The sequence below is a fragment of the Esox lucius genome, chromosome 17, assembly GCF_011004845.1.
Source record: "Esox lucius isolate fEsoLuc1 chromosome 17, fEsoLuc1.pri, whole genome shotgun sequence".
Classification (NCBI taxonomy): Eukaryota; Metazoa; Chordata; class Actinopteri; order Esociformes; family Esocidae; genus Esox; species Esox lucius.
Window position 1 is genome coordinate 36,263,593 of NC_047585.1, and position 26,261 is coordinate 36,289,853.

Genomic DNA, 26,261 nt, shown 5'->3' on the forward strand with positions numbered 1-26,261 from the left:
CCCTGCCCCCCTCTGCTCCCTCAGTCTGTGCAACTCTGGTTCTGCTTCTTTTCACTTTTCGGGAATACTTTTTTGAATATGATGATGTACATGTGGTTGTAATAAAGAGATTTTACTTAGCTACTAACAACTTTTCTGTGATAAATTTTTTTTATTCTACCATAAGATGGTGCATTTTTCAAGGGGTTCTTCCCTATTTTGTTTCATTAGATTTGCTTTAACGAAGCTGGCAGCACATACTGTTTTAAGATCTCAAGGATTGGCCTCTATCCGTTATGTAAACTTCTATCTTTATAGAGTAGTTTCTACATTCATTCACATTTGTGTTGAGTCACATGTAAATCCTGCAATATCAGGCAATGCCTGGACCAAGTATTTGGTTTCTCAACAATAACCAAAGGCATAAACTAATAATTTCTCAGATTTTCCAGCAGTTATAAAAAAATAAATCTATTTCTGAGGATGTGTTTGTTGCAGTGTATGAACCAGTAACTATCTCATCGCATCTTTATCCGCTTATCCATATTGGGTCGTGGGGGCAGCAGCTCCAGCAGGGGACCCCAAACTTCCCTTTCCCGAGCCACATTTGCCAGCTCTGACTGGGGGATCCCGAGGCGTTCCCAGGCCAGTGTCGAAATGTAATCTCTCCACCTAGTCCTGGGCCTACCCCGAGGTCTCCTCCCAGCTTGACGTGCCTGGAACACCTCCCTAGGGAGACGTCCTGGGGGCATCCTTACCAGATTCCCAAACCACCTCAACTGGCTCCTTTCGACCAGTAACAAGCAATGGGTATTCTAGGAACTACAGTGGATATAAAAAGTCTACACACCCCTGTTAAAATGGCAGGTTTTTGTGATATAAAAGAATGAGACAGATAAATCATGTCAATTCAATTGAAAAACAAACTGAAATCTTCGAGGGGGAAAAAGGAAAAATAAAAACCTTACAATAACCTGGTTGCATAAGCGTGCACACCCTCTTATAACTGGGAATGTGGCTGTGTTCAGAATTAACCAAAAACATTCAAACTCATGTAAAATAGAGGTCATTACACACCTGCCATCATTTAAAGTGACTCTGATTAATCACAAATAAAGTGCAGCAATTCTAGTAGGATTTTCCTGACATCTCAGAGCAAAAGCCATGGTCCCAAGAGAGCTTCCAAAGCATGAGAGGGATCTCATTGTTGAAAGATATCAGTCAGGAGAAGGGTATACAAGAATTTCCAAAGCATTAGATATACCATGGATCAACAGTGAAGACAGTCATCATCAAGTGGAGAAAATATGGCACAACAGAGACATTACCAAGAACTGGACGTCCCTCCAAAATTTATGAAAAGACGAGAAGAAAACTTGTCAGGTAGGCTTCCAAGAGGCCTGCAGCAACATTAAAGGAACTGCAAGAATTTCTGGCAAGTACTGGCTGTGTGCTACATGTGACAACCTTCTTAGGGAGTTTTTCCTAGCCACTGAAATTCAACACTACTGTTGTTTGCTCCTTGGGGTTTAAGGCCGGGTGTCTCTGTAAAGCACTTTGTGACAACTGCTGTTGTAAAAAGGGCTTTATAAATAAATTTGATTGATTGATTGACAACCATCTCCCGTATTCTTCATATGAATGGGCTAGGGTGAAGTTTGCAAACACAAACATCAAGTCCCCCAAAAAATCACATGGGAAAATGTGTCATGGTCTGATGAAACCAAGGTTGAACTTTTTGCCCATACTTCCAAAAGGTATGTTTGGTGCAAAAACAACACTGTACATCACTCAAAGAACACCATACACACAGTGATGCATGGTGGTGGCAGCATCATGCTTTGGGGCTGTTTTTCTTCAGCTGGAACCGGTGCCTTCGTCAGGGTGGAGGGAATTATGAACAGTACCAAATACCAGTCAATCTCGGCACAAAACCTTCAGACGTCCATTGGAAAGCTGAAGATGAAGTTCACCTTTCAGCACGATAACGACCCAAAGCACATATCCAAATCCACAAAAGCATGGCTTCACCAGAAGATTAATGTTTTGGAATGGCCCAGCAGGAGCCCAGACCTGAAACCAATTTATCATTGTTGGGGTGATCTGAAGACAGCAATAAAATGGTAATTAATTACTTAAAAATCATACAATGTGATTTTCTGGATTTTTGTTTTAGATTCTGTCTCTATGATAAAAAATGACAGACCTCTACATGCTTTAAGTAGGAAAACCTGCAAAATCGGCAGTATATCAAATACTTGTATCCCCATTGTATGCAACCAGGTTATTGTGTGGTTTTTATTTTTCCCCCTCAAAGATTTCAGTTTGTTTTTTAATTGAATTGTTCATGCTATAGGTCACATTAAAGGTGGAAAAAGTTCTGACATGATTTATCTTTGTCTCGTTCTTTTACATCACAAGAACCTGGCATTTTAACAGGGGTATATATACTTTTTATATCCACTGTATGTGGGTTCCTTAAAGATCTCACGGGTTGCTTCAGTCAACACTAATAAAGTGGAGAGCAGAGACATCGTTGCCCTTGCCGATCTGTCCTAATTGATCAGTGGATGAAAAGTGGATGAATTTAAAATAACTTTTTTGTAAGATTTCAACAGATGAGCTTTTCACCACACCAACATTGTGTTAATCCTCAGAGGCCAAAAAGAGTTTGGTTTCAGTTATCACACAACAGTGAATAGCTTGAATGACACCGGATATTTCCATGTAATTTGTGCCATGCACTACGCCGGGGTTTGGTGAACAACTGGTCAAAACCTGCACTTAAAAGGTCTTGGTATCAGGCCCTGGACTCCAATCGTAGACTGACCTTGAAACCTACTCATCAGGAAGTGTGTTTTACATTGAAAAATACCTGCAAGTGCACTTGCCCAAACAGGGGAGAGCAATGATCAGCTATAGCTAAATTGCCAATGTGTTCACAAACTAGTAGCACACCTTGCATGAGTTCGAATCTGCCACAAAGATTTAGACGTGTCGATTTTTATCTGGCACTGTGACCACTGGCATTAGACAAGACTACAGCTTACACTGAGTTGTGGGTTAATTACTTTGTAATGAATTAGGACATCTTTCTGGATTATACGGAGCATCCTCTCCCTACACTGCAGAACATCCTCACAAATAGGTTTTAAAAAGAAAATATCAGTCATATCTGGCAATAGGGTGAAAAGATTTACAGAAAACTCTGGAAACAAGCAACAGTCAAATTCAGACAACAACAAATCTGAATAAGGCTGATATTCTTCTTTTCAGGCTTTACTAATCATATTGTCTCATCATAACAAGAAATGTGCACCCGATTTAGATTAAGTTGCATGTTTTCAGAAATGTGTCATTTTAAAAGCAACATTTTCTCACCACATTGGAATTCTGTTGTTGGTACTTTTTTCAAATTTTGTTTTCAGGGGAGCTTGAGGAAGCATTTCTTTCAGTGTATTCAGAGACCAAACTAGGCTGCAGCCTTCACCCATGACCAGAACAGCAACATGCGATACCACGTGACCAATAATGAGCCCTCTCTTATGTAACCAGCGCTGAGAAACTCCTTCTGTCCATCCACTAATTTCTTCATCACATGACGGCCTGCGACGGGGACCAGATGTACACAAACACTCATAGAAAGACAAAACTAGGACTTTTCTTACATGGCACACTTTCATCAGTAACATTATGAATGATGGTTCACTGCTGGATAAGTCACATATACAACATCAAAGGAGAACGATCACGCTATCATAGGTAAGGTCTATCACACCATCACAGGTAGCGTCTACCACACCATCACAGGTAAGGTCTACCACACCATCACAGGTAAGGTTTATCATACCATCTCAGGTAAGGTCTTTCATGCTATCACAGGTAGGGTTTATCATACCATCACAGGTAAGGTCTATCACACCATCACAGGTAGGGTTTATCATACCATCCCAGGTAAGGTCTTTCATGCCATCACAGGTAGGGTTTATCATACCATCACAGGTAAGGTCTGTCATGCCATCACAGGTAGGGTTTATCATACCATCACAGGTAAGGTCTGTCATGCCATCACAGGTAGGGTTTATCATACCATCACAGGTAAGGTCTTTCGGTAAGGTCTTTCATGCCATCACAGGTAGGGTTTATCATACCATCACAGGTAAGGTCTTTCATGCCATCACAGGTAGGGTTAATCATACCATCACAGGTAAGGTCTTTCATGCCATCACAGGTAGGGTTTATCATACCATCACAGGTAAGGTCTTTCATGCCATCACAGGTAGGGTTTATCATACCATCACAGGTAAGGTCTGTCATGCCATCACAGGTAGGGTTTATCATACCATCACAGGTAAGGTCTATCATGCCATCACAGGTAGGGTTTATCATACCATCACAGGTAAGGTCTTTCGGTAAGGTCTTTCATGCCATCACAGGTAAGGTCTTTCATGCCATCACAGGTAAGGTTAATCATACCATCACAGGTAAGGTCTTTCATGCCATCACAGGTAGGGTTTATCATACCATCACAGGTAAGGTCTTTCATGCCATCACAGGTAGGGTTTATCATACCATCACAGGTAGGGTTTATCATACCATCACAGGTAGGGTTAATCATACCATCACAGGTAGGGTTTATCACACCATCACAGGTAGGGTTTATCATACCATCACAGGTAGGGTTTATCATACCATCACAGGTAGGGTTTATCATACCATCACAGGTAAGGTCTTTCATGCCATCACAGGTAAGGTCTATCACACGAATTGGATGTTATGTGATTTATTTTCTCTCCCAGTTAATATTTCTCCAATCTGTTTGCAAACTCCCTACATATTAAGGCCAAAATGGAATCCCACCGTGCAGAAGCACAAAATGGAATCTTCATTATCACCATCTAGCTTTGCCAGGCAGCATCTCACCGGACTCTGCTATGCTGGGGGATTGGTGCTACCGCAGCGCCATCATGTGCCACAAATAAGTCACAGCAGGTTACAAAATGGTGCTTAAACAGCCTAAGCTCTAACTGGTGATGCATGGTGGAGAGAAGCAGATGGTGAGGGATCATTCTTATACAGGCGACTGGAGACCACCATATATTCACACAAAGTCTGTCACCAAAACCAAAACAGTTTAATAACATGTATAAAAAAAAAAAAAAACACAAAACAGGTCCAAAAACAGAGTTAAAAGCAGTGAACCAGTTCGGACACTACACGACATGGATCCTATCTCTACATCAGTCATCCTACAGAGAGAAGAGGATTGACGTGAAGAAAGAGTCAAAAGTGGTTATCCTATACTATTGCAGGCTGTTGCTTCTGTCCTCTCTTGATGGGTTTCTGGTATCCAAAATATGTGACATCATGAGGTCTCATGATCGGTCTTTGATAGGAAGGAGATTCCGGGTAACCACGGCAACAGAAAGAGAGCGATGGAGAGGGAAAGAAATAGGAGAGAGATACAGATAAGGGGAGAGGGAAGGTGAGTGAGAGAGGGAATAAGAGAGGTTAGGGTAGGAGGGTGAGGAGAGAAGCGAGAGGGAGTAGAGGGAGAGAAGTGACCCATGGGGTTACAAAACACTACACTAACCAGCCTGCGCAGTAGAAGGATGTGATGTCACCAGAGTCTTGGAGTTATCATGGATAACGGTGTCATAATGACAGTCCTTTGGGTGATACCACACAAAGCCTCTGAGTTCAGGAGAGTATAAAAACAGGCTGCATTCGGGTGCCAATCCATTCTCCTCCGAAAACCCCCAGATTGCGAGGGACACTGGCTCAGTCGAGACCACCGATGTCGTGTTGTTTGTAGGACTGTGAAGCAAGGCTCCCTGTGGGAAAGACACTCAGAACATCACAGAGAACAGAGGCCTCACGACAAACTCGTTTTCTACCAAGAATCGTCAGAACAACAACAGATGGATCTTTCATCCACATGAGCACATTTTCACTGACAGGATAATACTCAGAAGTACAGAAGACGACACTATGCTGGTGTCTCCACAGCAACGGCCAGATGGACCGTCAGACGACACCTGGCGTGTCTGTCACAAGTATTCACCCCTTACTGCCTTCCCCAATTTGTAATCTGTGACAACATTAAATCAAAGATGGGTTTTTGCTACTGATAAACAATAAAAAGGTCAGTGAAAAATACAATTTGCTAATTGTTCCAAATGAGTTACAAATATAAGACAGAAAATAATGATTTGTCATAAGTATTTGAGCCGTGGTGCAACCAGATGTCTTGAAAAATCAGGTAATTAATTGAATTCCACATGATTTCAGGTTAAATACACCGGTATCTGGGAGGCCCCAAAGTTGGTTACTACAATTCCTTACAAAAACTGCACCACGACAACAAAGGAACATTCAAAGCAAATCCAAAATAAATATTCTTCAAAAGCACCAATCAGGGGTATGGTTTAAGAACATTTCCAAGGCACTGAACATCCCAGAGCACAGCAAAGTCCATTATGAAGACATGGAGAGAATATGGCACAACTGTCAATCCAACTGAAAATATATGGAAAGAGTTAACTTACTATTAACCAACTTGATGAAGCCTGAGCAATTTTGCAATAGCTTGTATATAAAATAAAGTAAATAAAATTATTTTCTGCAATCTATTTGTAATTAATTTATAAACAATGGTAGAAAAAAATCCTAATTAAATCCACTTTGATTTCATGTTGTCACATAATAAAATATGGAAATGTCCAAGAGGTTGAATTCTGAGGGCCACTGTACATGCAGGTCCATTTTTTGTTCTGCAGTTTTTGGTTTACTTCAGAAATGTTCATGTTAATTATGGTTTACTTCAGAAATGTTCATGTTTATTTAGTCTTTTACTGGAAAGTCTTTCTCCCAGGTTCCATTCTTACCCAGATGAAATGTCATTCCTTTACAACAAGCACAGCAAAATCAACAAGAATTAAACACTGAACTTAACACAGAGGCATTTAATGTATGTCAGGGATTTGTTTTTTCATAAGCGCTTTTGAAGGTGCACTGGAAAACAATGTGATTCAAAAGAAGAAATTCCTTAATTGAATGCTTGCAAAGTTTCACAGAATTATTTCAATAGCATTTTTTAGTTTTTTTTAAATGTTTTCCCTTTTGAATCACAGATACAATTTAGCCCAATGACACTGGTGTCAAGATCCTGAGGGAAAGCGATGCATGGTGAGTTGACCATTAAAGAGTAGCACTTCTAGGACTGCCTACGACAACTCAGTTTTCCTTATCTCATGCATTGCAATCTGACAGGATGATTTGACAGTTGTTAAAATGAAGCATAACAAAAACCACAGATCTCAGAAAAGGCGATCCATCATTCCAAAACTTTACACATCCAACATAGAAACAAACCTGGATATACCCACTCACACACACTCCCACACACACTCCCACACACACTCACAGTGGGTAGAACAAGTATTTGATACACTGCCGATTTTGCAGGTTTTCCTACTTACAAAGCATGTAGAGGTCTGTCATTTTTATCATAGGTACACTTAGAAAAAAAAAAATCCAGAAAATCACATTGTATGATTTTTAAATAATTAACTAGCATTTTATTGCATGACATAAGTATTTGATCACCTACCAACCAGTAAGAATTCCGGCTCTCACAGACCTGTTAGTTTTTCTTTAAGAAGCCCTCCTGTTCTCCACTCATTAACTGTATTAACTGCACCTGTTTGAACTTGTTACCTGTATAAAAGACACCTGTACACACACTCAATCAAACAGACTCCAACCTCTCCACAATGGCCAAGACCAGAGAGCTGTGTGAGGACATCAGGGATAATATTGTAGACCTGCACAAGGCTGGGGTGGGATGGGATACAGGACAATAGGCAAGCAGCTTGGTGAGAAGGCAGCAACTGTTGGCGTAATTATTAGAAAATGGAAGAAGTTCAAGATGACGGTCAATCTCCCTCGGTCTGGGGCTCCATGCAAGATCTCACCTCATGGGGCATCAATGATCATGAGGAAGGTGAGGGATCAGACCAGAACTACACGGCAGGACCTGGTCAATGACCTGAAGAGAAGATGGACCACAGTCTCAAAGAAAACCATTAGTAACACACTACGCCGTCATGGATTAAAATCCTGCAGCACACGCAAGGTCCCCCTGCTCAAGTCAGCGCATGTCCAGGCCCATCTGAAGTTTGCCAATGACCATCTGATGTTCCAGAGGAGGAATGGGAGAAGGTCATGTGGTAAACTCCACTCGCCGTGTTTGGAGGAAGAAGGATGAGTACAACCCCAAGAACATCATCCTAACCGTGAAGCATGGAGGTGGAAACATCATTCTTTGGTGATGCTTTTCTGCAAAGGGGACAGGACGAGTGCACCGTATTGAGGGGAGGATGGATGGGGCCATGTATCGCGAGATCTTGGCCCACAACCTCCTTCCCTCAGTAAGAGCATTGAAGATGGGTCGTGGCTGGGTCTTCCAGCATGACAACTACCCGAAACACACAGCCAGGGCAACTAAAGAGTGGCTCCGTAAGAAGCATCTCAAGGTCGTGGAGTGGCCTAGCCAGTCTCCAGACCTGAACCTAATAGAAAATCTTTGGAGGGAGCTGAAAGTCCGTATTGCCCAGCGACAGCCCCGAAACCTGAAGGATCTGGAGAAGGTCTGTATGGAGGAGTGGGCCAAAATCCCTGCTGCAGTGTGTGCAAACCTGGTCAAGAACTACAGGAAATATATGATCTCTGTAATTGCAAACAAAGGTTTCTGTACCAAATATGAAGTTCTTCTTTTCTGATGTATCAAATACTTATGTCATGCAATAAAATTCAAATGAATTACTAAAAAATCATACAATGTGATTTTCTGGATTTATTTTTGGATTCCGTCACTCACAGTTAAAGAGTACCTATGATAAAAATTACAGACTTCTACATGCTTTGTAAGTGGGAAAACCTGCAAAATTGGCAGTGTATCAAATACTTGTTCTGCCCACCGTATACATACACACACACATACATACATACATACATACAAACACACATACAAGCCCAGGGAAGAGCGAGGCAGGAGCAGAGTGGAGCAGGGGGGTCAAAGGGCAAGCAGGAAGTAGACAAACCAGCCACAGGTCAGGTCCAGAGAGCCAGCTAGCCCTGGGCCTTTGGGCAGGCCAGCAGACATATTGGAAACCAAGCCAACAAACAGGAAGGCAGAATCAGAATTAACTCCTGCCCCTCATATTCAGGGGAAAATTTCAATTATTTTTATTTGGCTGGATTAGTACCACCACTTTATTTTAAATCTGTCCCAGAATCTGTGCCCAATCAGCGGAGTTGCAATCAGTGGGTGGGGGAGGGGGCTGTGGTGGACAAGGGTTTTGGGTGCCTGGGGATGGGGGTAAGGGTTTGGGGCTCCGTGAAAAGGTCAGTGTCTTGGGGGGAGATGGGGGGGGGGGGGGGGGTGAGCAGACGGCTGATGAAGCGTCGTAGCTAGCAGGGTTAGCATAGCTCTCCAAGGTGGCATCACGTCACATCCTTACCTGCAGCGCTCAGGCCCCCCTCTGCTCTGCCCTTCATCCCTCCTCCTCCTCCTCCTCCTCCTGCCACGCCCGCCTCCGCTCCGTCAGGGTAGACCCTGTAGGGTTTGGGCCTGAAGGGGAAGTCTTTCTCTTTACCTTTGGAGCCTTTGGGCCTCCCCGCTGTCTTCTTCTTGGACTTGCTGTCTCCCTTAACTCCCAATAGGGGGTGAACCTCTGGAGGGGAGCCACAAAGCAAAGGTCACATACACACCTACTTCGTGGATAAGTGTGTCTTTGATTATACTATATTTGTGGGTAAGACACTTTGACTAGAGGAGACACTTCTACAGTCCCCATGAGAACAAGGCTATGTCCGCCACTGACCTGGACGGGCTAACTGGCCAAAATAAATCATACTGACTCTGGATATGGGGTTGTTAATGTTGGGGTCATCCAGGATCTATAACTTGCTATGTTATATTAAATGCAACTACTCATAGGCTATAAATGTTATAATATATATAAGTAATTACTTTCTATTTTAGGACTGTACTGCCTTAATGGCATAACATTTTAGTTACACAGGACACTGCCCTTTTAACACAATTGTGTTCCTAAAGAGATTTACCTGTACTCTCGGCAAGTTTGACTCTAACCTGAATGAAAATATAATGAATGTACACTTATTCATTGGTTCATTTGAGTCAGCAACACTCAGAGCTTGCGGTACGGCCTTCTGGTGAATACTTAAAAACTGGAAAGAATCACGATTCTATGGCCTACTTTTGTTCAGCATAGCAGGCTTATACCTGTTGTTAGTGAGTGAGACTCGTACATACAAATGTACATTTGTGTTTGTTGGGCGCACAAATAGAGTCTTCTTTGATACACAACAAAATAAGTCTAGTTGGCTGCAACAGGATTGGACTCACCATCACTGGGCACCCCCTGCAGTTCAATCGTGGTGGTACGGGCCTTCTTCTTGGCCGGAACGCCCTCTGAGGACGGCTGGCGCTGTTTTTTGTCCCCGCCCCCTGTGTGGGCTGAACCATCTTCTGCAGGGGTGGTCTGGCCAGCTGCGTCTGGCGGGGGACCAAACGGATTCTCCTCAGGGTCCTCCACCTCGGGAGCGATGGGCAGGTAGAGCAGGGCCTTGAAGTCTTCCAGCTCCTCGTCACTAACAAAGGATGGTTACGTCAGACATCATCAACCGTCCTACTGGGTTACAGTTAGATGTCTATGAACTATGTAATGCAGGTGCAAAATATGCGCCACATGTCATCAAAACCCACTCACTTACACGCTTCATGGCTACCTCATCATCATCAACTCACCTGCTGCAGAAAGCCACAATGGGGTCAACAGAGGTCACGTCCACCTCCTCGTCCTCCGCAGCATCCGCACCTGGGAGACGCACATAAACACACACATTAGTGCCGGAGGAGGACCCATGTGCCTCCACGTGTGCATGCGTGGGTGTGCGTGCGTGCGTGCGTGCACACCTGTCTGTTCAGGTTCACTCTTGTCCTCGTCTTCAATATCAAACTCAGATTCCCTCTCCTCGTATTCCACATTCTCATCCAGCTCCTTGAAGTCTGGGGCAAACGCACTCCAGTTTTCCTGGACACCAAAACACAGCACGGAACGAATGAACTAAGCAACCACGACATCCACCAGTGAAGATGTTTGCTTTACACTTGGGAACCGGTGGAACCCATTGGACTTTCAACACGCCTTTCATCCTCGCCTCTCTAATCAACCAATCTAAAGACCGAGCCCACAGCACAGAGGTCTGTCCAGGGTGTGGAACTCGGGCCGTGCCGGTCACTCACCACTTGGTTCTGAGCCCAGATGGACACCACCCCGCTGGAGATGGAGGCGATGATCGGCCGCACAGGGTGCCACTATTCAGAGGTCAGGGATCAAAGGTCAGCAAAGCGCAGGTTGAAGTTCATCAGCACAATCACTGAATTACTGTGAATTATTTGAGTCCACAGACAATTGAAAACAGTATTTTACAGAGGCAGTCATCCTGAAATGGGGGGGGGTTCTTACAGCCACGTCCAGTAGTAGTTCTCCTCTGGTTCCATGAAGGATCTTCACCAGGTTGCCAATGCTTTTCTCCCAGATGTACAGAGCGTGCTGTCTGGCCGAACCAGCTACAATGTACTCACCATCCCCAGAGAAACAACAACGCTTCCAAGGAGTCCTTCAGGGAGATGGGGGGACCGGGGGAAAAACTAATCAACGTCTGCATTGGTGCTGTGGTACGATCTTGTGGTGCGTTTGTGTATTGCGGTGCACACCTGTTGACCAGGTCCTGGAGTTTCTGCATGGGCTCTGGTTCTCCGTCCCGACCACAGGTGAGAATCTCCCTGCCGTCATACACCCTGATGATCCGGTCGGCTGTGTTGATTAGAAAACAACTGGACAACAGAGGCAGTGGGTCATGATCAGTCCTTCAGGAAACCAGGGAATATTATCCATAAGAGGCTGGAGCTGGGACAATGCACCAGAAGCCCCTCGCACTGACCGTACAGAACACTGATCACATTACGGTACAACACACTACATACCTGTATCAAATAGGCTTCCTGACATCATCATCCACTACAGTACAACACACTACATAACTGTATCAAATAGGCTTCCTGACATAATCATCCACTACAGTACAACACACTACATACCTGTATCAAATAGGCTTCCTGACATAATCATCCACTACAGTACAACACACTACATACCTGTATCAAATAGGCTTCCTGACATCATCATCCAGTACAGTACAACACACTACATAACTGTATCAAATAGGCTTCCTGACATCATCATCCACTACAGTACAACACACTACATACCTGTATCAAATAGGCTTTTCCTGACATCATCATCCACTACAGTACAACACACTACATACCTGTATCAAACATGCTTCCTGACATCATCATCCACTACAGTACAACACACTACATAACTGTGTATCAAACACGCTTCCTGACATCATCATCCACTACAGTACAACACACTACATAACTGTGTATCCAACAGGCTAAACAGGTAATAACATGAAACTCTGGTTCAGTTTGGACATCATTTTCCAGCCAACCCTGCTCCCGCCTCGCCAGGCCTCCCTAACCCACACCAGCCGGTTCCCCATCAGTCCTCCCACCTGCCCTTGCGTCCAAACTCTATGGACTTGATGGCTGTTGTGTTGCTGGTTCCTGTGGTCACCCGAAACGATGCCACCAGTTCCTGTGTGTCTGTGTTCAGAACCAGAATCTACAGGGACACATGAGAACAATCAGCACTCATATCCAATATACACACACAAAATACAAACTATATATACACACAAACACACAATATACAATATATATATACAGTAGAGTCTGGAAATAATTGGAGAGTGACAAGTTCTGTTATTTTGGCTGCTTACCAAAATATATTGTACAGGCATAAAGTATAGGCTCTCAGCATTAATTTGAAAGAATTCATATCCAAATTAAAGGAAGGGTCCAGGAATTACAGCTCTTTAAACTGTAGCCCCCTCTTTTTCAAGGGACCAAAGGCAATTGACTCAAACGTTGTTTCATGGACAGGTGTGGGCCATTCCTTCATTATTTCATTATTTCAATTAAGCAGGTAAAAGGTCTGAAACGTATTCCACGTGTGGCATTCGCATTTGGAAGCTGTTGATGACGTGACAGAACACATAAGAAGCCGGATGAATTCTGAAGTGTATAGGGATATATTGTCTGCATAGATTATGCCAAATTCTGCGAAGTTGATTGGACGGCGCTTCACTTTACAGATGGACATTGACTTGAATATTCTGCAATGGCCGAGACAATCACCTGATCACAACCCGATCAAGCATGCATTTCACTTGCTGAAGACAAAGCTTAAGGCAGAAAGATCCACGAACAAACAACAACTGAAGACAGCTGCAGTAAAGACCTGGCAAAGCATCACAAAGGAGGAAACCCAGCCTTTGGTGATATCCATATGTTCCAGACTTCAAGCAGTTATTGCCTGTAAAGCATTCTCAACAAAGTATTAAACATTTACATTTTATTTATGATTGTGTTCATTTGTCCAATTACATTTGAGCCCCTGAAATAAGGGCACTGTGTATGAAAATGGTTGCAATTCCTAAACGTTTCATACAATACTTTTGTCAACCCCTTGAAATAAAGCTGAAAGTCGGCTCTTCGATATTACATCTCGGTTGTTTCATTTCAAATCCATTGTGGTGGCAAACAGAGACAAAAATATGAAAATGTTGTCAGTGTCCAAAAACGTCCAGACCAAACTGTGTGTGTGTGTGAGATATATATAAATATATATACATACATACATACATATATATATACACACACACACACATACAAAAATAAACCACATTGGTCAAAAACTAAATGCCTACTCAGAGTGAACTCTGACCTTTCCTTTGGCGTTGCCAGTGTAGATGTACTCCCCCCGCCGGTCGAAGGCCGCCACCACGTTGAGGTCAGAGTCATCGTCCACAGGCAGAACCACGTGTTTGGAGTCAGACAGTGTGAGGAGCACGGGGGCTGACTTCATGGGACAGACCAGGACCTTGTCCCTTAAACACACGGTGAAAGGCAGAGTCTGAATGTCTGCTTTCCAAATTTGTCCAGACGGTTATTCCAGAATCCCATACAGACACATGTATATACTCACAGACGTCTGGGGTGGTACTGCAGTTTGAGGATGGGTGAGGGGAAGCGGAACCTCTGGTCACAGTCCCCCGTCAGGACGTCCCACAGGGACACTATGTTGTCAGTAGAAGCACTGACCAGCTTGTGACCGTCTCGACTCCAACTGCAGTCACACAGGGAAACCGCCAGGGCCGATTCAGAACCACAAATCAACACACAATCACACCTTGACAAGGGCTTCGGAATGAAACGACAGATTAAGCAGAAAAGAAAAGGCCATTCGAGCAGTGGCTAGTTTATTGGGCACACCTTAATCCCACAGAAAATGTTGGCAATCACAGAGGTCATTTCTTGTAGTTGGCCACCAGGTTTGCACATATCTCAAGATGGATTTTGTCCCTTTGCCGATCTTCTCCAATTCAATAAGGCTTCTAGGCTGACGCTTGTCAACTAAAACCTTCAGCTCCCACCACAGATTTTCTATGGGATTAAGGTCCTGCAGTCTCTCACTGTTCAAATAAACCTACCATTAAAATTATAGACTGATCATTTCTTTGTCAGTGGGCAAACGTACAAAATCAGCAGGGGATCAAATGATTCTTTCCCTCACTGTACATTATACCTAATACTTCTTAATACTTAATACTTTCTGCCCTCCCCTGAGCCACACTCATCTTCTTACTTTGCGGTCCTTTTTGTTCTCTCACTCACTCACGCTGTCGAAGAATGCACACACGTCACGTGGCATGCTCCATAGGGTATGATCGCGTAGTGGACCTGTTGCGTTGACATCTGCATGTGATAGGGCAACTGGCCAATGCAACATGATCATCCCATTTTGGTTACAAATGGCCTCTAAATCGAACGCAACTAAGCCATTCTTCCACAAAATAAACGTAACATCGCATACTTTCCGCTACATTTTAGCACAGCGTGATACTGCGATAATGGCATTGAGTATCGTGCACCCCTACCCTGTTAACCAAACGACTTGCTCCTGTGAACACTGGTTCACACGGCTCTGGCAGAATGAAGCAGGAGGAAAGGCATTGAGGCGTTCAGCTACTGTTGGATTTAGTGTCGGGATGGAAAGTGAGTCATGACATGGAGTGAGCGGCCTGACGGACCCACACTGTCCGTCTGGTTTCAATAAAACAGGCTGAAGCCAGTGGGGTAACAGTGTGGGAAAGGTTTTACTGAAACACAAAAAGTCCCTTCATCCAGTTTCAAGACGCACTTACAAGATGCTCCACGAAATGCAAGCTAAGACCACCGTATAGAATTCATGCCCTCAAGAATGTATCCGGTTCTGGACCAGTACTAGATAGTTGGCGCTAACAAACCAGCTAGCGAGTGTCTGGACACGGTTTTGCTGACTGAAAGGTGTGCGTTCCTTTCCTGTGGCGGTGGTGTGTTTGGTTACCATAGTGAACAGACCGGATGGATGTGAGCACTGATGATCTTGGCTATGCCCCGAGTCAGGAAGTCCCAGATGACGATACGCCCGTCGTTGCACCCCACCGCCAGAAGCGTTCCCCAGCGATTAAAGGTGCACGTGAGAGCCATACTGATACAGTCCAGAGTGCCATCTGCCTCCTGCAACAGAGAGCAATGATAAGTCAAGGAACCCGCACAGAGATTTGCATAACGACGTTCTAATTAGCAAAGTGACGCTCAAATTTCCTGTGGCATAGCTATAGCTTGTGATCAAACAGACAGGCCATTGACAATACAGTAAGAACATTTTCCAATATGTCTTACATTCTCTGAAATGTAGCACTGCCTTTAAAGCCATGCCTCTAGAATGTACATAGATCTTTGTTCGGGTTGATTTTACATTTCTAAAAACTAATAAGGAAACGTAAGACTTCCAGCAACTAAAAATGGCAAATGAATTCCTCATAATGACAAAAAAATACACTGAAGTATCCCCAAGTAACTGTTAAAACTGTTTTTCTACATTGTTAGTTTAACATTTGCTTGATCTCAAACACAAGCTCTAGTTTGACCACGGCTTGGCTATGTTGTACTCTAAACACTAAAATAAGCCTTCGCATAACCATTCACAGTGAATGAAGAAGGAGAATCCGTTGACAGGTGGGTAAGTTTTGAGCAAGAAGGGCTTACCTCTGGATAGTTCTGCCCGAATGACTCTAAAATAAGAATTAAGACAATGGTTAGCATTTCATGTGATATAAAGCCACAGGCTGGACATTCTTATTTATAGATCACAAAACTGGAACATGTATGTATTTTTAAAAACCTATGCATCTGCTGTTATGGGAAATCCCCCAAAAATGACTAAAAGTTTAAACTTTTTACATCAATAATAACACACTGTTCTCTTTGACTAGAACTCTTATCGGTTTTAGAATACTGAAATAGTATATTCTTGCTGATTTGCTACATCTGCAACAAAATCCTTTTATAAGGCTAGAATCGCCACAATTTAACTTACAGCATTGTATTCACTAAGACAACCAAAAAGCGTACTCATTTTTAATGTGTTGGATGGATGGGACACAACCTGACATAATGTACATCACCAGCTTTAATCGCTGTCCAAATCTCCCACTGTTACCTCGTAGAGATACGAATGTAAGGGGCTACACATACAACACAGGTTATAATATCGTCTGAATTGTAGTGCAACACACTGAGAACCCCTGTCTTGCTTCGGAACTGACTTAATTAAAACATAAACATCACCGAAGTATTCACAGACAGTCTGCACAAATATTCGGAGTAGTTACAGCAGCTAGCTAACTTACTGTTGTGTTTACACTATCATATGGCACAGTTGCATTTAACGCTATTGCAGATCGTTTATTCATTGACATTGGCTAACATCTAGTAGTTGTCTTCCACTTGCGGTGCAATTTATAGTAAATCAAATGTACGATTAGCGCTACCACAAGGAAGATTATATTCATAACTGCACTACAACGGATTGTTGATTGGCTCTGCCAGTATCTGTAACGTTAACTAGCATGCTAATACTGCTTGACTACGGTATCCTCGTTTGCGTACGCTTTTGCAACCAACATATTATTAATAATGATCAATTATCCTTACCGAGCAACTCTAAATTCATCGTTGAACAATTCTAATAACAAGAATATCAAAATATGCAGTCTTCGGGCGGGAGTATCCAAAAAAAAACAGCCGTTATTTAGAAAACTCTTGTTGCCAACGAGAATTGGCCAGTGAGCGCGACTGGCGCCTAGCTAACGAAGGACCCCAAACAAAGTGATGCTGAAACTGCCCAAACAAAAAAAACACAATGAATTAATTAATTTTTACAATACGGTGGCTTATGCAAGGTAACCAATAATTTGTTCATTCTTTGGTTTTTGTTCGCATGATTTCAGTTTCTTAACCAAATTTTGAATATATGTACGTGCAATAACAACCCACATCAAGGGACAACACAGTTGCGTTTGAGCCCATGTTTTTTGCGCGGAACTACCGGGAACTACGCTCCTGTGAGCCATCATGGCATTCATTGAGCTCATACCGCCTACCAAACGTGCTCATCCGGGTCTCCCCGAAACAAATCAGTCTCACCTAAAACAGGGCGGAGTTTCAGGTTATCGAAACGTATCTACCACATGTAACGTATCTGTTTTTACACACAATGAAAACGTGAATGGTAATTCAAGTTTACAATTAATTATATTTAGTGGCCCTAAAGTTTCTAAATAACAGATTAAGAGCTCTGGATCCATGCCGCAGAAACGTGAGTATAAACCCAATGCGTCACTAGAAAATAAACCAATTGGATACGATTATTTTCTAGGTCACGTCGTTGTAGTTAGTAGGGGCGTGTCGCTGGAGGAATAGATAGATGTTTCTAGACAGTAAGTGCGCTGCGGTTTGTAACGGTTTTCATTTCTATTCGTTCATATTTCTGTATATTGTGTTGCTCATCAGAACATCGAGCATGCGCTGTAGCTAGAACAGTTATGAAACTGTCTTGTTCTTTTAATCGATGAGCTGTACCCGGCAAGGAATCCCAGACAGCCTAATTTACACTTTGAGAGACCACCCGTAAAACGGTCAATGGTAATGACATAAGAGACACATCCTTGAACACGCATTTACAGGTAAGACGCTCAGATTGTTTCATATAGTTACCTATTAAGTGTATTTCTATTTGTATAAGTACAGGAGTGGCACAAATTACACTTACATAAGATTATTGTAATTGACCTGTTTCTGAGGTTCTGCATTGGCAGTAAATTGTCTGTCCATGGATAAGGTATTGCATTTTGTTTATTTGTGTCGAAGCTTTCTTAACACTGTCTTTAGTTATGCAATGTATATAATGTAAATGATCCTATGGCCAGATACGGTTATTATGGAGAACAGATTGAACTACATCCTGAGGTTTGCCCTAGACTGCCCGTAATGTTATCTGATTATTTTTTATTACATTTAAAAGTGGATGAACTAAATGTTTTCATGTTTTGCTTGCTGGTAAAAAACACAATTATTTTTGTAATAATGTTTGTCTGATTGATCCCCCAATTGTTTACAAACATTTATAAATGTTTAACATAAAACTGTAATTAAAATATTTCAGGCAGTGCTTTGCTTGGTTAGTTTGTGCACATAAGTGTAACAATTGGTGGTTTCCACTCCATATTTCTGTCCACTCCATCCATTCTGTTATACTCTTTACCATATCACGTACATGAAATACAAAATTATTACAACATTTCATGGTAGAGTTGACAAAAATAGTAAAACATTTTTTTTTTCAGGCCCTGTTTCGAACATGATCAAGAACTCCATCCACTGGTTCCGGAAGGGACTACGCCTGCACGACAACCCGGCCCTGCTGGAGGCGGTGCGGGATTCAGACACGCTGCGCTGTGTTTACTTCCTGGATCCCTGGTTTGCTGGTTCCTCCAACCTGGGAGTGAACAGGTGGAGGTGAGACCAATAAACATATCTATTAACCAATCCACCCAACCAATATGATTCTGTTTGCCCGGTAGACAGAAACATTAATGGAGAATGCTCAGAATGTTTATGTGTAATTACCATCAAAATTGAATTCTGTGGTTATTACGGTCACATTCTGGAATTTGATAATGCCTTTCTTTTATCATTTAATAGGATTTCTATGTGATTTGGTCCTGCAGAGCTAGTATTTCAGCAGGGGGCCTATATTGTTATTTCATGATAAAACTGACCTCTGTATAATCGGTAATGTATTGCAGTCATTATGAAACTCAGTGGATCCTATGTTTGAGTATTCTCTGGTTAAGTAGTGAGCCATTTTCTTGTTAATTAGCAGACTATTCTCTGGTTAATTAGTTGCCTATCCTCTGGTTAATTAATAGGCTATTCTCTTTAGTTGTTGAGAAGTATTTGAAAAAGGTGTAGTGTTTATAATTCCTGGATCCTATTGTTAGTAAAAGCAATGCTATTTGACTGCACAGCAGGCCACAGAAACAGCTCCTCACTTCTGTAGACAATTCAGATAGGATTTACAGTGTAACAGTAAGTATTTACTATTGCCTGGGCCTGACAAGTTCAATTTCATGGCCTGTAAAATGGCGAGGTCCAGGCATGGAGCCTGGTTTGTGTGCCAGCAAAGACTCACAGTTTCCCAAGGCAGTGTTTTCATTGGGATGACCGGCTTAACAACAGGTTGGTTCTTTAACTGCTCAAGAAGCAGGAAGAGACTGTTGCTGTCAGATTCACAGCTGGTTTAGACACATTTAAAAAGAGAGAACAGGTTATTGGTCAACACCTATATCTTTTACCCTTTTTTAGTGGTATATGTTATATATTGGTTGTGAAGCAACAGGCAGATAGCAAACAGGACTACACAGTTATCTGTTAATCTCATTCAAATATGTTCAGGTCTTTACACTGCGCACACAAACACACACACATAAAAACAACATATACTGTACCGCTTTCATTACAAACAATGACAATTAAATCTATTTTAATTACCTTATTTACAGCATAAATGCTAGAAATGCAAGTCAGGGAATGCAAATCAGGGAAATTTGAGCATCAGTTGGTGTGAAATCATGGCTGTTGTTGTGTGAAGGTGTGAGTGGCCTGTGTGCTGTTATTGTTCTGTTCTGGACAGCACTCTCTAGTGGTGGCCTGCAGTCTTGCAGGTTGTGCCAGAAACCAGCACTGTTATATATATGGTTATGTAACAATCATAACATGATTATTTCATCACCACCATAACCCATATTATTGGCTTTTGCTGGGTCTGCTTTGAAAAGAGACTTAGAGTTTGTGTATTCATATTCTTAATCATTGACTTATGATATTTAATCAAGTTGACTAATTGTAATTAATCAAATGTGTTGTCATGTTTAAGTCACAAACATGAATGTCTTCAGACTGCCAGAAGGCTTATGTAGCAGTGTGATCTGTAGCATGGCTGTATTGTGATCTTCGTCCTCACCTTTTTTTCTAGGTTTCTGCTGCAATGTCTGGAAGATCTGGATGCCAGCCTCCGAAAGCTAAACTCCCGTCTCTTTGTGATCCGAGGCCAGCCGGCCAACATCTTCCCCCGACTCTTTAAGGTGGGACCCTGGCATCCCTTCCCTCTTCCCCTCAGCTGTACCTTCTCACCAGTCCTTTCAACTCAGAGACCGGACTGGCAAACATCCACCACACTTTGTTTTGCTCCATTGCCTTGCCGCCCTCCCCCCAGAGCGGCTGAACCCTGAACTAACCTCGGTGTGTTGTGTGTGGCCTGTCCTCTCAGGACTGGAACATCTCCCGGCTGACATTTGAGTGTGACTCGGAGCCGTTCGGGAAGGAGAGAGATGCAGCAATTAGGAAGCTGGCTGCCGAGGCTGGAGTGGAGGTGGTCAGCAGGACTTCGCACACACTCTACGACCTTGAAAAGTGATTTGGGACCTCTGGAAGGGATTTTCTTTCAATTCAGTTCCAGGCTCCTGTATTCAAGCCCTAAACTGAAACCCTTCTTCTCCTTGTTCTCTTTAGGATAATGGAGCTGAATGGGGGTCACCCTCCTCTCACCTTCAAGCACTTCCAGACGTTGGTGGGCTCCATGCCTCCCCCTGACCCCCCAGTAGAAGCCCTGACCCAGGCAAGCATGGGTCGATGTGTCACCCCCGTCTCAGACAACCACAGGGACAAGTATGGAGTGCCCCTACTGGAGGAGCTGGGTAGGACATTTCACAATGTTCCACATGGAATTCATGCATGGGTGCAAATGTAATTGTGTATGATATTCTGTCCAGTGTGTCCAGAATGGGTGTGTAAGTGTGCTGTCTGTGTTCTTCCCCAGGCTTTGACACAGAAGACTTGGCTCCAGCAGTTTGGCCGGGAGGAGAGAGCGAAGCTCTCACTAGGTTGGAAAAACAACTGGGACCTGACCTCTCCACTGTAAGTAACAACACACACAAAACACAATCGCCCAAACGCACACTTATTGTTGACTCAAATTATAAGGATGTTTCATATAATGCATCCAGCGTTATTTTAACCCGCGCCTCTCTCCATCTCCAGGCATGGAAGGTTAATTTTGAGCGTCCCAGGAAGACAGCCAGTCCATTGCTTCCCAGTCCTCTGGGTCTCAGCCCCTACCTCCGCTTTGGGTGTCTGTCGTGTCGACTCTTCTACAGCAAACTGGCTGAGCTCTACCAGAAGGTACAGCACTGCACACAGATGACTGTGCCGACTAAAAACAACACACAGACCAATCAACCAGCACACACGCATATATAGCAGAACAACACTTCTAACATTTGTATTGTAGTCATTTAGCAGACACTTTTGTCCAGGGTGATTTACAGACTTAAGGTTAGGGTTACTGTTATAGACAGAACGACAGGCAGGGAAATTCCTTTTTGCTGAGGTTTGTATTTTCCTTTTATTTCTCTCCTGCGTTCCTGTAGGTGAAGAAGGACGCCAGTCCTCCCATCTCCCTCTACGACAAGCTGCTGTGGCGTGAGTTCTTCTACACAGCCGCCACGAACAACCCTCGTTTTGACAAGATGGAGGGCAACCCCATTTGCATCCGTATCCCCTGGGACCGCAACCCGGAGGCGCTGGCCAAGTGGGCCGAGGCCAAAACGGGCTTCCCCTGGATCGACGCCATCATGACCCAGTTGAGACAGGTGGGCTGGATCCACCACCTGGCCCGGCACGCTGTGGCCTGCTTCCTGACCCGAGGAGACCTGTGGATCAGCTGGGAGGAGGGCATGAAGGTAGACCGAGAGAGAGGGAGTGAGGGATGGAGGGAGACATTCTGTGTGTATGTTTGTGTGTGTTTTCGTTCTGACCATAGGGAATGTGTTCCTGTCCACCAGGTGTTTGAGGAGTTGCTCCTGGATGCAGACTGGAGTGTGAATGCAGGCAGCTGGTTGTGTCATTCCTGCAGTTCCTTTTTTCAACAGTTCTTCCACTGCTACTGTCCCGTGGGCTTTGGGCGGAAAATCGATCCCGAAGGTGTCTTCATCAGGTTGGTATCTCTACACTCAGATACACACAGATGAATGGATATATAACACCATTAAGTATCAGCGTGTCTGGTTTTTATTGTATTTTGTACGGAACCAGCTCCACCGGCAGTTGTAATGAGGCAGTGTGTTTTAACATCTCCTTCTGCCCTCAGGCGTTATTTGCCGGTCCTGAAAGACATGCCAGACAAGTATATCTATGACCCCTGGAACGCCCCCATAGAAGTGCAGCGGGCGGCCAAGTGTGTGGTGGGGCTTGATTACCCCAGACCCATGGTCAACCACGCAGAGGTCAGCCGACTCAACATCGAGAGGATGAGACAGGTCTACCAGCAGCTGTCCAGATACAGAGGACTTAGTACGTTCCCTCCCCTCTCTCCCCCCTCACCACCCCCCACCTGTCCACCCCTCACTGCCCCCCCACCCTCACTGTCTCCCCCCTCTCTGTATACCCCCCTCATTGTCTCCCCCCTTTCTGTATCTCTCTTCCCTCTCACTGTCTCCCCCCCTTTATATCTCTCTCTCCCCACACTGTCTCCCCCCTCACTGTATTTCCATCTCTCTCTCCCCTCACTGTCTCCCCCCTATTTATTTCTCTCCCTCAACTGCTCAATTTCTGTCTTTCTCCCTCTTTCTGAGTATTCCTTTTACTCACTGTCTGTCTCTTTCTCGCTATCTCTTTCCGTGTCTCACACCTGCTCTGTATTTCCTCCTCTCTCTTGATAGGCTTACTAGCGGCTGTTCCAACCAATCCCATTGAGAATCTGAACGTGAATTCAGACAGGCCGCAGGCTGCGCCCTCTGCTGGTAAAAAACAGCGCGGAATCAACTGCCGTCATGGTGAGTAGGCTTCACACTAAAAGGCTTTTGGACTGGGGAGGACAGGCTCACAGTAATGACTGGAACGGAATGAGCGGAATGGTGCCAAACTCATCACACACACGGTTTTCATTAGTTTTAATGCCATTCCTCTCACTTTATTCCAGACATTATTATGAGACATTCTTCTCTTACCAGCCTCCTGGGGTGTTAGTATTACATCACAACTGCAGGGAGCCAACTCTAAGCCCTCCCTTCTCTCCCCAGTCTGTAACAGAGAAAACAGAAGTGTAAAAGTCAGCTTGGAGGAGCTTTCAGGACCCAGTGGTGTGAGACCAGGACCTGTAGCATCAGACACTCAGAGTAAGACTGGACAGTGTTGATGGTCAGACGGTCCCAAAAGTCTCTTAGTTTCTTCTGATCTATTTTTGTCTGTTGGTCACTGCAGGCTGTAGGATGACGCATGCAGATCAGGGGCCGTCCTCCAATCAGCAGCTCTGTCGAACAGGATGTGCCCATGAGTTTGCTGTGCCTCATTGCCCCGGTCGCCTGGTGAGGTCCAGGGACGGGTGCAGGTCTGGGAAGAGGAGGCGAGAATCGGAATCAGATGGGAGCGGGGACAACTACTCCTCGTCCTCCGCCTTCAAGGTGCAGCGACAAAACAAACATGTAAGTTGGATCAATCTGTGTTTTCTGCAGCCCGTTATGTACCTGCAGGATTGATTAATTTAAAAATATAATCATCATAATTCTTAGTTCAGACTTTTGTAAGCACAGTTCAGACTTTTGGCTAAACACTCAGTTTGTCATTGATCCTGCATTCTGGTCGTTTGCTCTCACCTGGTATTTACTAAAGAAAACAAAGTAATTATACAATAACAATGTTTAATTTCTTCTGTGTTTGTATTTCAGAATAGTACAGATCGGCAAGAGGAAAGGATGGCTGTGTCTACATAAGATGCTGCTTTAATGAAGAGATGGTTCTGTACATAGACTTCTAGTTGTCAAGAGATTTTTTGGTTAGAATTTAAAACTCTCTTTGTTCCTGTCCTAAATATGACATGAAAATCTGAGTTTTAAAATGTCTGATCTCAATTATGTAAATTTGGCTAATATAGTAATTGAATTGTCAGGGTTAAGATTATAAAATAATCACCAGCTTGGTTGTAAATTAGATCAAATCCATAAAGTCCTATGATGTAAATATTTCAATTACACAAATATGCTTCACTGCACAACAGCATTTTATTTTAGCATCATTGTTCCTAAAGTTACATAAAGACTAATAATTGTATTCAGTAAAGATAATCTGAACTGTCTGGACAAAAGATTTGCTTTTGATAGACCAATGTTTCCAACTGTAAACAACATCCCTGGCCCTCTTCTGGAGAAACTGCCATGAGGAAACATTCCTCAAAGGTTCACCAGATTTTGAAAAAATGTTACCAATATTTTCTTAAATATCGTCTTCCAGTGTGTTAACTCTGAAATATAACATTATCATCACTGACTGGCAGCCAGGAAGTCAGTCTTCAATTTCTTAACACTAGTGGTCGACTGTTATGATGCCTGGTATCGTTGCAGGTTCTGTGTTTTTGTTGTTGTTGTAAATATATTGCTTTTGTATGTTTTTTTGTCTTTGACACTGTAGATAATTTTGTTACTTAAAAAACAATACAGAAATACCAACAAAAATAGCCTTCATCAAAATGCGTACATTTTAAATAACTTAATATTGTATTTTATACACTCGGCTCCTGTGCATACTATTCTATTTAAATTTAAATTAAATGTTTGAAACAAAACTGTACAGTTCTTTTTTTTTATTGTATAATCCTCTCGAATTTCACAGTTTTTGATTTTCTTTGTTAATGAGTTACGTCTCACTAGGCAAATTACTCCCCTTTTGAAAGTCTACACCTTCTTTAACTTTCACTATTTACACACCATACACCACAATATTAAAGGGAATTATTGTATTATTGTGAAATAAACGATATTTTCAAAAATACCAAACTGAAATTGTAGTGATCAACATGATTTAAGGGTGAATTCAGACGTTTATCTAGGTTGCCTGTGTTGGGTAGTGGATTTCAAGGGGTTAGAGGGGTGGCTATCCAAACATTCACCACAACCAAGCTCCCTTGGAGGTTATTAAGGTGTACGACACCATCAATTCCCACACTAGATTCGGACGTCTTTCCAAACTGGATGACCAAACAGGTAGGAGTGATCAGAGAGGCCCTCAAGAGGTGTCTGACCAAACTAAAACTGAACGTTTTGGCCGAAACACAAAACTTTAAGTTTAGCACCAACTCCAAATGTCACATCACTCAAAGAGCCGCCTTCTCTCCTGTGAGGAATTGTGGTGGCGGCTTTGTGTTATAATAACAGTTAAACTGAGCTGGAAAATCACGTTCCTGCATGATGATCTGAAGCACACAGCCAAATTTACAATGGAGTGGTTTAGGGGGAAAAAAGATAAATGTCCCTGAGTGGCCATTGACCTAAATCCAAATGAACATGTGTGGTATGACAATGTTAGCTTCCAATCTACACTCAAAGACAGAGCTTGAACAATTTTGTTGAGAGTGGTAAAATATCACTAACTGGCTAAGTCCTCATTTAAATGCATTAAACTCTTCACTGACGCAACAGGCACTGTTATAACCAGCCGTTTGTACACAGTTGGCAGGGCACTCACCTGCTTGTGTTGAACACGTCTGGAATGCAGAGACTTACAACAGGACCATCTTTGGTTCAACTGACACCCAGGATTTGGAGCTGCCAAGTGTCTCTCT

General features: G+C 43.2%; 2 protein-coding genes across 3 annotated transcripts; one reads left to right on the top strand and one right to left on the bottom strand.

Annotated features, from left to right (window-relative positions):
* Positions 1–5,097: 5,097 nt before the first annotated feature.
* On the bottom strand, positions 5,098–17,674 carry rbbp5 (retinoblastoma binding protein 5). 2 transcript variants are annotated; one of them, XM_010880896.4, is made up of 14 exons: positions 17,243–17,674; positions 16,295–16,320; positions 15,591–15,763; positions 14,190–14,330; positions 13,929–14,091; positions 12,655–12,764; positions 11,789–11,908; positions 11,538–11,691; positions 11,315–11,386; positions 10,985–11,102; positions 10,817–10,886; positions 10,415–10,659; positions 9,504–9,716; positions 5,098–5,813 (listed from the first exon to the last, which is right to left on the bottom strand). In XM_010880896.4, exons 1-14 carry the CDS (start codon positions 17,259–17,261, stop codon positions 5,761–5,763), a joined length of 1,677 nt encoding a protein of 558 aa, XP_010879198.2. In that variant the 5' UTR covers positions 17,262–17,674; the 3' UTR covers positions 5,098–5,760. The 2 variants fall into 2 exon arrangements, with proteins under 2 accessions (XP_010879198.2, XP_010879199.1); XM_010880897.4 differs by having other exon boundaries at positions 9,639–9,716; positions 17,243–17,672.
* Positions 17,675–18,112: 438 nt separating this feature from the next.
* cry3b (cryptochrome circadian regulator 3b) lies at positions 18,113–25,265 on the top strand. Its single transcript, XM_010880898.5, has 14 exons — positions 18,113–18,273; positions 18,934–19,105; positions 20,625–20,733; positions 20,919–21,061; positions 21,161–21,345; positions 21,468–21,565; positions 21,689–21,829; positions 22,078–22,389; positions 22,492–22,643; positions 22,797–22,999; positions 23,368–23,481; positions 23,728–23,823; positions 23,909–24,129; positions 24,373–25,265. Exons 2-14 carry the CDS (start codon positions 18,948–18,950, stop codon positions 24,415–24,417), a joined length of 1,977 nt encoding a protein of 658 aa, XP_010879200.2. The 5' UTR covers positions 18,113–18,273; positions 18,934–18,947; the 3' UTR covers positions 24,418–25,265.
* Positions 25,266–26,261: the final 996 nt, after the last annotated feature.

Bases quoted from the DNA above. Each gene is read 5' to 3' on its own strand.
- rbbp5 (XM_010880896.4), bottom strand. The intron at 14,092-14,189 runs GTGAGTATATAC...CGTGTGTTTAAG, and splicing joins CAGTACCACCCCAGACGTCT to GGACAAGGTCCTGGTCTGTC. The intron at 9,717-10,414 runs GTGAGTCCAATC...GCTCCCCTCCAG, and splicing joins GCAGGGGGTGCCCAGTGATG to AGGTTCACCCCCTATTGGGA.
- cry3b (XM_010880898.5), top strand. From the start codon at position 18,948: ATGATCAAGAACTCCATCCACTGGTTCCGGAAGGGACTACGCCTGCAC. The intron at 20,734-20,918 runs GTGGGACCCTGG...CTGTCCTCTCAG, and splicing joins TCTTCCCCCGACTCTTTAAG to GACTGGAACATCTCCCGGCT. The intron at 21,062-21,160 runs GTGATTTGGGAC...TGTTCTCTTTAG, and splicing joins ACACTCTACGACCTTGAAAA to GATAATGGAGCTGAATGGGG.